Source organism: Mastigoproctus giganteus, chromosome 5 (genome assembly GCF_048544385.1).
Source record: "Mastigoproctus giganteus isolate SK-2022 chromosome 5, ASM4854438v1, whole genome shotgun sequence".
NCBI classification, from domain to species: Eukaryota; Metazoa; Arthropoda; class Arachnida; order Uropygi; family Thelyphonidae; genus Mastigoproctus; species Mastigoproctus giganteus.
This window is the reverse complement of record NC_143579.1, coordinates 37,391,341-37,403,737: the sequence shown is the minus strand read 5'-3', so window position 1 is coordinate 37,403,737 and position 12,397 is coordinate 37,391,341. Positions and strand designations below refer to the sequence as shown.

General features: G+C 37.3%; 1 protein-coding gene across 9 annotated transcripts in view; it reads left to right on the top strand.

The window, feature by feature from the left end:
• LOC150085310 (calmodulin-binding transcription activator 2-like) overlaps positions 1-12,397 on the top strand; it is a 736,406-nt gene that overhangs the window by 705,167 nt on the left and 18,842 nt on the right. For 8 of the 9 annotated variants that reach the window (XM_090373988.1, XM_090373984.1, XM_090373982.1 and 5 more), the window contains one exon: positions 3,084-3,367. In XM_090373988.1, coding sequence (XP_090230114.1) covers positions 3,084-3,367 — 284 coding nt within the window. The remainder of the gene's footprint in view (positions 1-3,083; positions 3,368-12,397) is intronic. The other variant, XM_090373990.1, reaches the window with a different exon arrangement.

Sequence of the window (12,397 nt, the reverse complement as noted above, 5' to 3'; positions counted from 1 at the left end):
CTGCTTAATAGAGTGAAATTTCAAAGGACCGATTCAAATCAATAAAATGCCTACACTTTCATAGTTTATTAGAATCACATTTTTGGTTATAAGGATCAATTTTGAATGCGACTGTGATATTTTTCTAAAGCACATTTTTGGAGGTCACAACCATAAAACAATTTGCAGTTTCCAGTTTATTGGGCTTTTCTGTTAGTGCAATAAACAGGTAGTAAACTCGATCTTTAGCATTTACGATAATACCGATAGCTGGAATTCTATGTTTCCACGTTATGGTGAAATGTGTTTTCCCCTTCACTGAAACTTATCTTCATTTCTATATCTAAACTTCGTGTCACTTGTGTGTGTCATGTGCTTTGTTATTGATTGACGCTTATATTTTTTACTGTGTTTTAAATTTTATTACCCAAAAAAAAAAATGTCAGTGAACAGAAAGAGAGTGAATTTGAGTGTAAAAGATAAGTTACGAATTATAGAAACATACGATAAATTACACTTAGGCAATATGCCTCAAAGGGAAGTGGCAGTAAAATTAAGAGTGCCTCAGTTATCTTTATCAAAATCACATCACACATTAAACACTAATGTGATTAATGAAACCAGAAAAAAAGAAGCTTGAAGGGAAATGCCAAACAGTAGCTGAAGCTCTGTTCGTTTGGTTCAAACAGGCCAGCTCATTTAATGCACCAATCGATCTTGGCATTCTTCTCCAAAAAGCTAATGATTTTGCTGAAAAACTACACAGAGTTTAAGGTGACGGACAGATGGCTGACAAGATGGAAGGAAAGGCATGATATTATTTACAAAAAAACTTCAGAGAAAATCAAGATTACAGTGGTTCTTCTGCAGCTGACACCTGGGTAAAAACCTTTTGGCAAACTGTGTTAAGCACTTATAATCCTGAAGGCATTTTTAATACAGATGGAAAAGGGTTGTACTACAGGGCTGCCCCAGACCACTGCATGATTTTTAAAAAGAAAGAAAAGAAGATCAAGGACAGGATTACAGTTCTTTTAACATGATGGGAACAATCAAGATGAAGCTGTTAGTTATAGGCAAGAGTAAATCGCCTAGATGTTTTAAAGGAGTAAAACTTCTGCCTGTGAATATGCCAATAATACCAACACTTGGATGACAGCTTCTTTATTTGAAGATTATCTTCGTAAATGGGATTTGAAATTGATTAAGAAAAACAAAAAAATTGCATTGGGTTTGGACAACTGCCCAGCTCATCCAAAGTTGACTTTCAAAAACTTTGATTAAAATCTTTATAAGACCTTTTATAGATTGAATATGAGGCAAAGAATCGTCCAGTCTGTAGATAAAGGTCAGGGAACATCATCCGATATCTCAAAGCAGATAACTGTTCTAGATGCACTTCATATGATCAAGTGCCTGGAATGAAGTTTCCAAAACCTGCATTAGCAACTGTTTCAAAAAATGTGGATTATTATTAATGATTGTCAACTAAGTCACGATACTGATCACTTCGAAAAGCCTGAAGACGTGGATGAACAGGAGTTTAGTGATTGGGTGGACATAGATGGTAATCTACAAGTTACTACAGCTTTAACAGATGAAGAAATTTCCCAGTCTGTTACTGATAATTTTGCTGAGGAGGAGGAAAATGAAGATGAACCCGAATGAATTCCAGTTACAAAATGGCAAAATCGTGAAGCTATAGCCATCCTGAGGAGAGTGTTGGAAGAAACTGGTGCAAGTGATTGTGAATATAGAATGTTCTACAATATTGAGAAATCTATAAATATAGACTTTGTAGTGATAATTTAAAGCAATCTAAAATAAACGACTATTTTAAATTATAAGCATATTACAAAGTGTTATGTTTAATTAATATCTATATTGATTAAGCTATGTATGTAAGTATAAATTTATTTTTATTTTGCTAACCTGTGGATAATATTTTTCTGATTTTTACATATCATTTAATTGGTAATAAACATTTGGTAATAACGTGTAAATTTGTGCTTTATATCTTTATTTTTTATAGCCTCTGGATAATATTTGTCAGTTTTAACTCATTAAAATCACCATTTATTAGAATAAAAATTCAATTTGCAAACGTGATCACTATACCCAGCGCTTACTGAATTTTGATTTAAATGTTGATTTTCAAAATAATTGAAAATAAGCCACTCGTAAAACTCCCCTTAGAATTGTGAATAATGATGAACTACAGAAATAGAACAATTAAAAGTGTATTGAAATGAAGATAGTGTGTGTGTGTGTGTGTGTGTGTGTGTGTGTGTGTGTGTGTGTGTATATATATATATATATACACTATCATTTCAAAAGTATTCAGATACCAATAAAAATATATTTCTATTAAAGAAACTGAAATTGTATTAGCCCACTTTTGGTTTGAATAACAACATCGATCTTTTACAGATGACTTTCAACCCATTCTTGATAGCAACTGCCTAGAATTTGCCCTTCCAGTTTGACAATTTTGTTTTCTTCAAACTAGGTGATCAAGTGTGATTCTGGGAGATGGACATTATCATGCTAAAACATGAGTGGCATCAAATGATATAATGGTGATGTTTGGTGAATAATGCTTGCCTTTATGGCATTACCCAGAGATATTCTATCCTAAACTAATAGGCAATGCTTAATAGGAAAAGAAGATTACCCAGAAGATTTACCTCAAATTTTATGGAGACATCTTTAAAGATTATGCAACACCCTCTTCAGGGTTCACCATCTGTTTTCTTGGCTTACCAGACTGTGATTCAATTATTCCTTGAATTTTGCCAACCTCGTCACCTCTGCCACCCTTGGAAGCAGCTTATTCAACTTGCCATAAAATGTTGCCCCAAACTTGACTTTACTTTTGAAGGCTCAGAACTGTGAGTAGGCATTGTCAAATTAATGATAGTCAAACTTCATAAATGGCTCTCTGACTCGTGCTGACTACTGCAGGTAACTGGGGTGTTTCTTGCACACACCAAGCTTCTGTTGTTCACTACTTCACATGAGTATCTGAGTACTTTTGAACAACAGTGCATGTGACTTTAAAATCCTTGTACACGTAAACTAATTTTTTGTATTATTTTTTTCAGTATATGTATTACAAACAGATGACCAAGGCAGCCCAGGTTATTCAGTCTCAGTTTCGAAGTTATTGTGAACATAAACGATTCAAGAAAAGTCAGGATAACAGCAATAACAACAACAATAATAACAACAACAACAATACACAAACCAGTAATGTATCGTTACCTCCATCCATTAATTCCACTACAACTACTGGCTCGAGTATTACAATCATACCAACTTTCTATAAACCTGATGGGGAAAGAAGGCCGAATTCCAGTCGTGAAGGCACTCCAACATCAATTCTCAAGTTAGTTTCCTAATTTGTTTATTTTAAACCTTGTCTTACTGTTGGCTTTTTAATTTCTTTTTCTTCATAAGATTTTAACTGTTTTAGGCATCCAAACAGCAACTATTGTGAACATCTACAATGGCTAAACATTTTAAATAAAATGTTCTTTTATTTTCTGTTTCCTTAGAGATAAATTATGATCTTTTGTAGGAGCAGAAATGAAAAAAAAAAAAAAAAAAATTCTTTTTAGTCTTAAAAAAGTGGGATGAGAAACCATTACTTTTCATACAATGAATCGAAAACAAATTGATGTATTAGTATATAGCATTAAAATGACATAACGATGCAAGGAAGTAAATTTTATTTCACATCTGCCAAAATTAAATAAAATAAAATGAACCTTCCTACCATGTTATTCCTATCATCAAAAAGTGCCTATTCAATTCTTCCTTGAATTTTGCTGAGCTCTCCACTCTCTTGCAAGCAGCTTGTTCAACTTGCCATAATATGCTGTCCTAAATTAACTTTCATAAAATCTAGCCTATTACTTCCCAAGATTTTTATAGTCATGCCTTCCAGTTCTTGCATCACCTACAAGAATATCCCTCCTTCATTCATTTTACAGACCCCCCCCTCCCCAAATGAATATAGTTTCCAAGTTCTACAGACTACACTCATAAGGATAATGCCATACACTCATAAGGATAATTCTACAGCCATACACTCATAAGGATAATGCTTAGTGCCCTTTGCCAGAGGTGGTTTAGAAGATGTAGTTCGGATAATAACCTCCTGTTTGCAAAATTCTGATAAACTGTAGATAGAATATCGTGTGCGATCCTTGCTGCATGTTTATACTGGACTTAGAACTTCATGTCTTTCTAATCATGAACATCCTTTACCTCTTCTGCCCCTAGACAATAAATTATTTAGGCCTGACGTAGCCAAGTGGTCAGGAGTGAGAGTGCATAGCACACGTTCCTTGAGTGGACTGGGGTTCGAGCCCGTGACTACTAAATACAATAAATATTTGTATTGACGATTTATTGTAAACTCTACTGACTTGGTTGTTGTGCCAGAATATAAACAGAAATTTTTTTTTTTTTTTTTTTACTTGTGGGTCTCTGTTACCTATTAAGTTTAATGATACTGAGGGGCTGTGCTAGTGTATCTTGCCCCACCCCTTTGCTCCTCCTGTCTCTCCAAAACACACTGTACTCACCATAGTGAAATTCATCATTCACTATCTCGGATGGCGCCATGTTTCTGTTATTCCTATAATATCAGCATTAGTTGATCTGACAAGAAACTCGAGTTCACTTTCACATACAATACCCATGGCATTACTATACAGACAGGTTAAGTTTTGTAGTTTTTTATTTTTAATATAGTTATATATAGTTATTTTATTTTCTGTGTTGCACATAACTGCTGGTTGTTATGTCCAATCACACAAGTACTCTCGAGGAGGGTGTAGGTGTAACCTTGATTGATATCCTTAACCTGAGCCTTCCTAGTGACTTCCTCTGTGGCATCAGCAAACACCCTTGAACTTTGGTCCTTGAGGTTGTCTCAGAAATGACAGACAAGCTGTGCTTGTTACCTGGGAGTCTAAAATGCTGATGGAACTGATATTCGGGTGAAATTCAAGTCAAGTGGACCCAATTTCAGTGAAGTCCAGACAGTCTGTTAGTAATCCTGGGTATAACCTCCATGCACAAGCACTGTAGGTGACCACCCAAGTGTGAACCAACGTAAGCAGGAGTCGAGGTGTGGTGCCCACACCACGTGGAATGGAGGAATGCCATCCCTCTGTGTTACTAGGCAATCCTAGGTGGTAGATGACTCTCATCAACCAGTGCAATACCACCACTTTGCTTATTAGCATTAGTAGAGGCATATGATGCAAGAAAGCAAGCATATGCAGCATCAACCAAAAAAAAAAAAAAAAGAACACACGCTTCCATTTCACCCCTCCGTTCATTCCAAATACATGTCCAGCTCAGCCTTAAATTTATTTAGGCTATCAACTTCCAAAACAAAGGATGGAGGTCTGTTCCACCAACCAACTACCTGCTGGCTAAAGGCAAACTTCTGCACATTTATCTTTCCTCAGTTTGAATTTATGCCCTCTCAGGTGATAATTCTGAACAAGAGGAAGAATCCCATCAGCATTGAGCATGCTCAAACCATTCAAGGCTTTATACACCTCAATCAGATCACCTTGCAGGTGTCTAGTCGCCAGACACTGTAATTTGCAAAACTTAAGCCTTTCTTTGTAAGAGCAACCCGTTGTTCCACTCACTTCTTAAAATGAGGCCTCCAGACCTGTATACAGTACTCAGTGTGGCCTGACCATTGCCTTATACAAGGGAATAATCACCTCCTTATTGCTGCTAAAAAAATTCCTATATATCATTGACAATACACCATGAGCTACTCTTGCAACCCGTCTGCACTGCTCAGAGAACTTCATATCTGCCTGCACAACCACTTCCAGGTCCCTTTCATTCTCTACCACTGTCAGTGTAGTACCACAGAGTTGATACGTTGCTCTGGGGTTGCTGTTTCCCATGTGTAGTACTTTACATTTGTCAATGTTAAACTTCATTTGCCACCTCTCAGCTCAACTTTTCTATATCCTGTTGCAGCAGCATACTGTCATTAGTGTCCTTAACACCCCAGCCAACCTTCGTATCGTCTGCAAACGTGGACATTTTAGATCCTTTGAGGGTCCACCCTGTCCTTCAAGCTCCTTCATATAGGCCCATAACAATGCTGAGTTGTCACCTGATTTCCTCACAATCCTTACATCACGCACACACACACACAAAGACATCCCCCTTGGCAATATCACGTCCCGTACCTGATTGCTCCACAAGCATCCAGCAAGCAGTACATTTTAAAAGGCTGTGATTCAGAGGGCAACTACCCCCCTCAGTTCTCCCCTGAGCCACAGCACTCCATTTAGCTTGAGCCTTTTGCTTTGCTGCGCTAGTCCTGGATCCTTATTGGATGCTTTAAGTGGTGGAACCCGTGTTTAGTCTCCAGAACTAAGTTCCAGTCAACCCTACCCCATCTCTTCCATCATACAGTATGACTGATGACTTTTGAGGTTATGATGAACATCATGGCGAGATCCAAGCTTCCTTACATTTCGAGGGTACAGCTCTAAAACGGTGTTCGTAGGCCTGCCACTAGTTAGTACACTGGACCAAACTAATTGATAACTCTTCAGGAGGCTAATGGATCAGCTAGTGTATAATCTTGCTACCTCTACTCTGCCAGTTAGTGACGAGGAAGTCCGAGTAATGTGTATGCTGGGGGCATTGTCGAGGCCACGTTATGTCAAGGATCTGGGTATATTCTTACCATGTGTACGCCATATCCAAAAATTTCACTACTTGATACAGCATGTCCCCCCACTTTTTCTTACTATTGAATACACCATGAATTGTTAAACGAATAGAGTAAGCTTATCTGCGAAAACATCTAAACTTCCCAAACACTTCCTAGTTCATTTCACAAATATGTGTTCTCAATTCTAATCTCAACGATGTCCATTTCCACATGCAGTCTGCCAAACTCCATGTACTTTTTCTGACAGAATCTCAGTTATCAGTTGATTCAACTTCTGTTCATCTCAGTTGCCCAAACTATTTGCTGTATGATTCCTTTCGCCTCATAGGTGATACTTGTCCGTTCCGATATTCCCTGTCGGAGGCTTGGTAATTTGGAATCTCCTCTCTTCGATCTTCTCTGGCTTAAAATCTCTTTACCTCATTCTGTCAAATTCATCTGTTGTCTCTACCATTCTCCCAACTCCACTAATCACTTGGAGGTCTTTGACTTCCTCTCTTTGCAACTTGACTCTCTCTCCAGTCCAACTTTCCTAACAGTGAGGTAAATTTCCTTGGTGATTTTAATGTTCACAATTCCAGCTGGCTTCCATTTTCTAGTCACACCGACCCAGCTGGTCAAATTGTCGAGGCTTTTGCAATTACTAATGATCTCGCACAGATTGTTCATTTACCTACAAGAATACTGGACAATCCTAACCATCAGCAAAAATGCTTGATCTTTTTCTCACAAACAACCCTTCTAAATACACGGTCGAACTGAATGGTCCTTCAGGCACCTCAAGCACAACTTGGTGATTGTCTCTTCTCCAGTGGAGCATTTATCTCATAGCTGTTCCCAACTGTGTGTTGTTTGATATTACAAGAATGCAAAATGGGATGACATGCAAGATTTTTCTTCTTTTCTTTGGTTGGATTACTGTTTCATAACTTCTGAAACGATCGCTAATATGGATTCCGTGTGTGTGTGTCGATCCACTGGTGATATTCTGGCTTATGTTACCCATTTATAGACTAATTCAATGGAAATGTTCAGTAAAACATAAGCAGTTGTTTTACTCTTGACATCTCAAAGGGTTTCGATCATGTTTGGCATAAAAGTCTTCTAAACAAGCTTCCATCTTATGGTTTGCCAACTGTTTTTTGTAATTGGTTATCCAGTTTTCTCTCTGATCGCTCACTGAGGGTGATGGTTGATGGCTCTCTGTCTTCTAACTTCTCCACTAATACTAGTGTCCCCCAAGGTTCAGTTGTTTCCCCCACTCTTTTCCTCTTGTATATTAATGACCTTTTTCCATTGACTGGAAATCCTATCCACAGTTTAGCCGATGATAGCACATTGCATTCCATTTTGCCCTGCCCTGCTCAGTCAGTTTCAACTTCTCGAATATCTGCTACCAGTTCCTTAAATGGCAATCTCCAGGTAATTCTCCAGTGGGGCAAAGACAACTAAGTTGATTTCAATCCTTCTAAAACTCAGTCTTATATCTCACAAAAAGGATTCTTCTGCTCCTATGCTTTTCTTTGGTGATACTCCGATTTCTAGGCAAGTTGATATCTCTCTTTTGGGGATTACCCTGACTTCTAATTTCTCTTGGCACATGCACATTACAAATATTGCTTCCTCTGCATCTAAAAAAACTTTTGTTTTTTCTTTCGCTTTTGGCATTACTTTTCTTCCAAACAGCTGTTCGCTCTGTACTAATTGCATATCTGCCCTACCATGGAATATCGTTCCCACATCTGGGGCGGTGCCCCCAAAACCTTTCTCAGGCTTCTAGATTAATTAATTAATCTAGATTAATTAATAACTCCTCTCTAACAGAGTCTCTCCTCTTGCTGTCTCATAGATGTACTGTTTCTGCTGCATGCCTTTTCTACAGATACAGTCTGTCCTCGTATAGCACGATAGTTGCGTTCCTAGAAACTCTCGTGCAATGCAAAATCGTGCAATGTAAACAACAGGCCCTATGGGAAAAGTAGGGTTAGGTGCCGACCACCCAAGATTGAAAACACATTTGGAACCAAAACATTACCAAACACAATAAATAATCGAGTAATTTTAATCGTTATAAAATACTTACGTATTTTATAACGATTAAAATACGTAATAAAAATAATATTATATTATAATAAAGTATTTTTAGTATTTTTTAATACTAAAAAGTATTTTTTACGGGTAAAATACGTATTTTATTCGTAAAAAAATTATTATATTAAATAAAATAGTCGTAATAAAATACTTACATATTTTATAATACGTAAGTCGTAATAAAATATTGCTAATGCTTTTGCTTCTATCGTAAGCAAACTTGCTTTTTGTTTGATTTTCTATCCAAAGAGATGACAGCCGTTCCATCTCTTCCAATTCTTTGTGTGTTAATCTAATGGATTTTAATTACACTTTGAGTTGTTCCCGCTATGAAAGTTGTATTTATTTTCTCTGCATTCTTTGTAATTCTCCGCGTTGCCTCATTTAGGTCTGTAGCATGTGCAATATCACATGGTCTTTCATTTCGCTCAAAGCGTTTCACAATTTCATATTTTTTCTCTATCGACAGAAGCGGACTGGCCATAAGCCTTACGGGGGAAACCACGGTGGGCCGGAGGCTGGTGTGATTTTGGCCATAAACCGTAGTATGACGCCACTACAAATTTTCACGGGTAAGAATTTTTGACCCAGTCCACCTCTGTTTATCGATATTGCTTCTTTTTTTTTTTTCTCTCTGAATCTGCAGTGTCTTAGCCAGGACGCTTCCTTTTCACACCTTTTAAATATTTTACAAATTTTTAGGGAATAAAGCACAATTACAAACGAGGTGGCACGCTTGATACACAGAAACAAAGCTGCGGGCGTGTAGCAACTGAATAAACAACACCGTAAAGGCCGAGATACACTATTAACATTTCACATTTTATTAAAGCACATTTCTGGGGGTTACTACCATAAAACAATAAAAACAATTTCCTGTTGCGTTTCTGCTAGTGGAATCTGTTATAAACTGGTAGTAAACTCCATCTAATTGCATTTGCGATTATATCGATAGCTGGAATTGTGTTGGTTTTTACGTTATTATGGTGAAATGTGTTTCTCTTTCACTGATATAAAACACATAAATACATTTTAAGAATCTTCTTCATTCCTATCGTGTTGCGTTCAGTTGGGGTGATTCCGCATTCGACTGCCATTTCTTGTAAACACAAAGGCGAATCGTGTATAAGCGAATTCGGTTCGTGTTATATAAGATAATGTTCCCCTATTTATAAATCGTGTATGATCGAATTCGTGTAATGCAAACACGTGTTATACGAGGACCGACTGTACTTCTATTATTCCTGCTCTCTCTTTCAAAACAGTCCAAACACGTACCGCCACCAGTCAATATCCATTTACTGTCCAACTTCAAACTCACAGAACCAACTTTTCATCTTCCTCATTTATTCATTCAAGTGCTGTTTTCTGGAACAACCTTCCTTCGTACATATTTCCTGAAAATTACAGTCTACAGAAGTTCAAGTCTAATGTCAACAAATATCTTCTTTCGTCTTCTCAACTTCCAACCTAAGCATGGTACCAAGCACTGTAGGTTCTATTACCTCTCGTGTTTGGGGTTTTCATAAAAAAAAACACTTTTCCCGTTCAAGAGAATTCCATCCTTATAAAATATATTCCTTCTGTTTAACAAGGCAGGCCAAGCTGAGAAAAACTTCAACCTCTAAGTACAGTGTAATAGTTGTAATAAAATACGTAAGTATTTTTTTACAACTATTACATAATAAAATATTGCTAATGCTTTTGCTTCTATCGTAAGCAAACTTGTTTTTTGTTTGGTTATCTATCAAAACAGTTGACAACCGTTGCATCTCTTCCAATTCTTTGTGTCTTAATCTAATGGATTTTAATTACACTTTGAGTTGTTCCTGCTATGAAAGTTGTTTTTATTTTCTCTGCATTCTTTGTAATTCTCGGCGGTGCCTCATTTAGGTCTGTAGCACATGCAATATCACATGGTCTTTCATTTCGCTCAAAGCGTTTCACAGTTTCCTATTTTTTCGCTATCGACACTGGTGGACTGGCCATAAGCCTTACCGGGAAACCCCGGTGGGCCGGAGGCCGGTGTGATTTTTGGCCATAAACCGTAGTATGAGGCCACTATAAATTTTCCCGGGTAAGAATTTTTGACCCAGTCCGCCTCTGTTTATCGATATTGCTTCTTTTTTTTTTCTCTCTGAATCTGCAGTGTCTTCACCAGGATGCTTTCTTTTCACACCTTTTAAGTATTTTACTCATGTTTAGGGAATAAAGCACAATTACAAAAGGAGGAGGCACGTTTGATACACATAAACAAAGCTGCACACGTGTAGCAACTGAATAAACAACACCGTAAAGGCAGAGATACACTATTAACACCTCACATTTCTAGGGGTTACTACTATAAAACAATAAAAACAATTCCCAATTGCGTTTCTGCTAGTGGAATCTGTTATAAATTGGTAGTAAACTCGATCTAATTGCATTTGCGATTATACCGATAGCTGGAATTGTGTTGGTTTTTATGTTATTATGGTGAAATGTGTTTCCCCTTCACTGATATAAAACACATAAATACATTTTAAGAATCTTCTTTTCATTCCTATCGTGTTGTGTTCGGTTGGGGTGATTCCGCGTTCGACTGCCATTTCTTGTAAACACAAAGGCGAATCGTGCATAAGCGAATTCGGTTTGTGTTATATAAGATATCGTTCCCCTATTTATAAATCGTGTATGGTCAAATTTGTGTAATGTAAACACGTGTTATACGAGGACTGACTGTATTTCCCTCCTATCTATCATGTCTGGATAGCATTGCAACCACAGTATATTTTAACCTATCTTAAATAAAATTTTTCCAGCATGACCTTATATTTTTTGATTAGGTAGTTAATTCATTTTTGTTTTGTCATTAGTTCTTACATATGTAACGTTATGCCCGCTTTAGTGCTCCTAATGTAGTTTTTAGTGTTTTGCACCAACCTTGCGTAGAAATAAAAATAAAAACACCAAGGAAACTGAACTTTTGATAACTGTGTTTATAATAAATTACAATAACCTGTATTTACAATAAATTTAACTTTACAATAAACTATACATATGAATTATTAAAATCTGCTACATTACAATCAATAAAATGCATTAAAATATACTAGATTAAAAGCAATAAAAATCATAGCTTTCAAAGGCTCCAGCCTTCTTCTTCAGCGGTGTTTTCTTGTTCTGCAGTACATCTTTAAATATCAGTAGGTTAATGGTACTCCTCACGTGTTTTCATTCACACGTGTTCCGTTCTCTTGCGTTGTGGAACCGGAAGTGGCTCGAGCGGAAGTCATACGGAACCGTTCATCCCTTCTGAGGATAGTGGTCTCAAAGATGGGATGAATCCGCGTACCTCTATCTCTATTAATGTTAATTGTAGAACAAATCCGCAAACTCTCGAGCCACTTACGGTCCCAGAACTTATGCGCCCGATCGGTGATGATAGCATCGTCCGGGGAGATCTGGTGTTGCTTCTCCCAAAAATGCTCGGCCACGGCGGACTTGCCATATTCCGCATTTCTTATTGCCTTAGTGTGTTCCCCCAGACGATCTTTAAGACGGCGTTTTGTTTCCCCTACATAACATTCCCCACAATCCGGGCATCTAATGCTATAT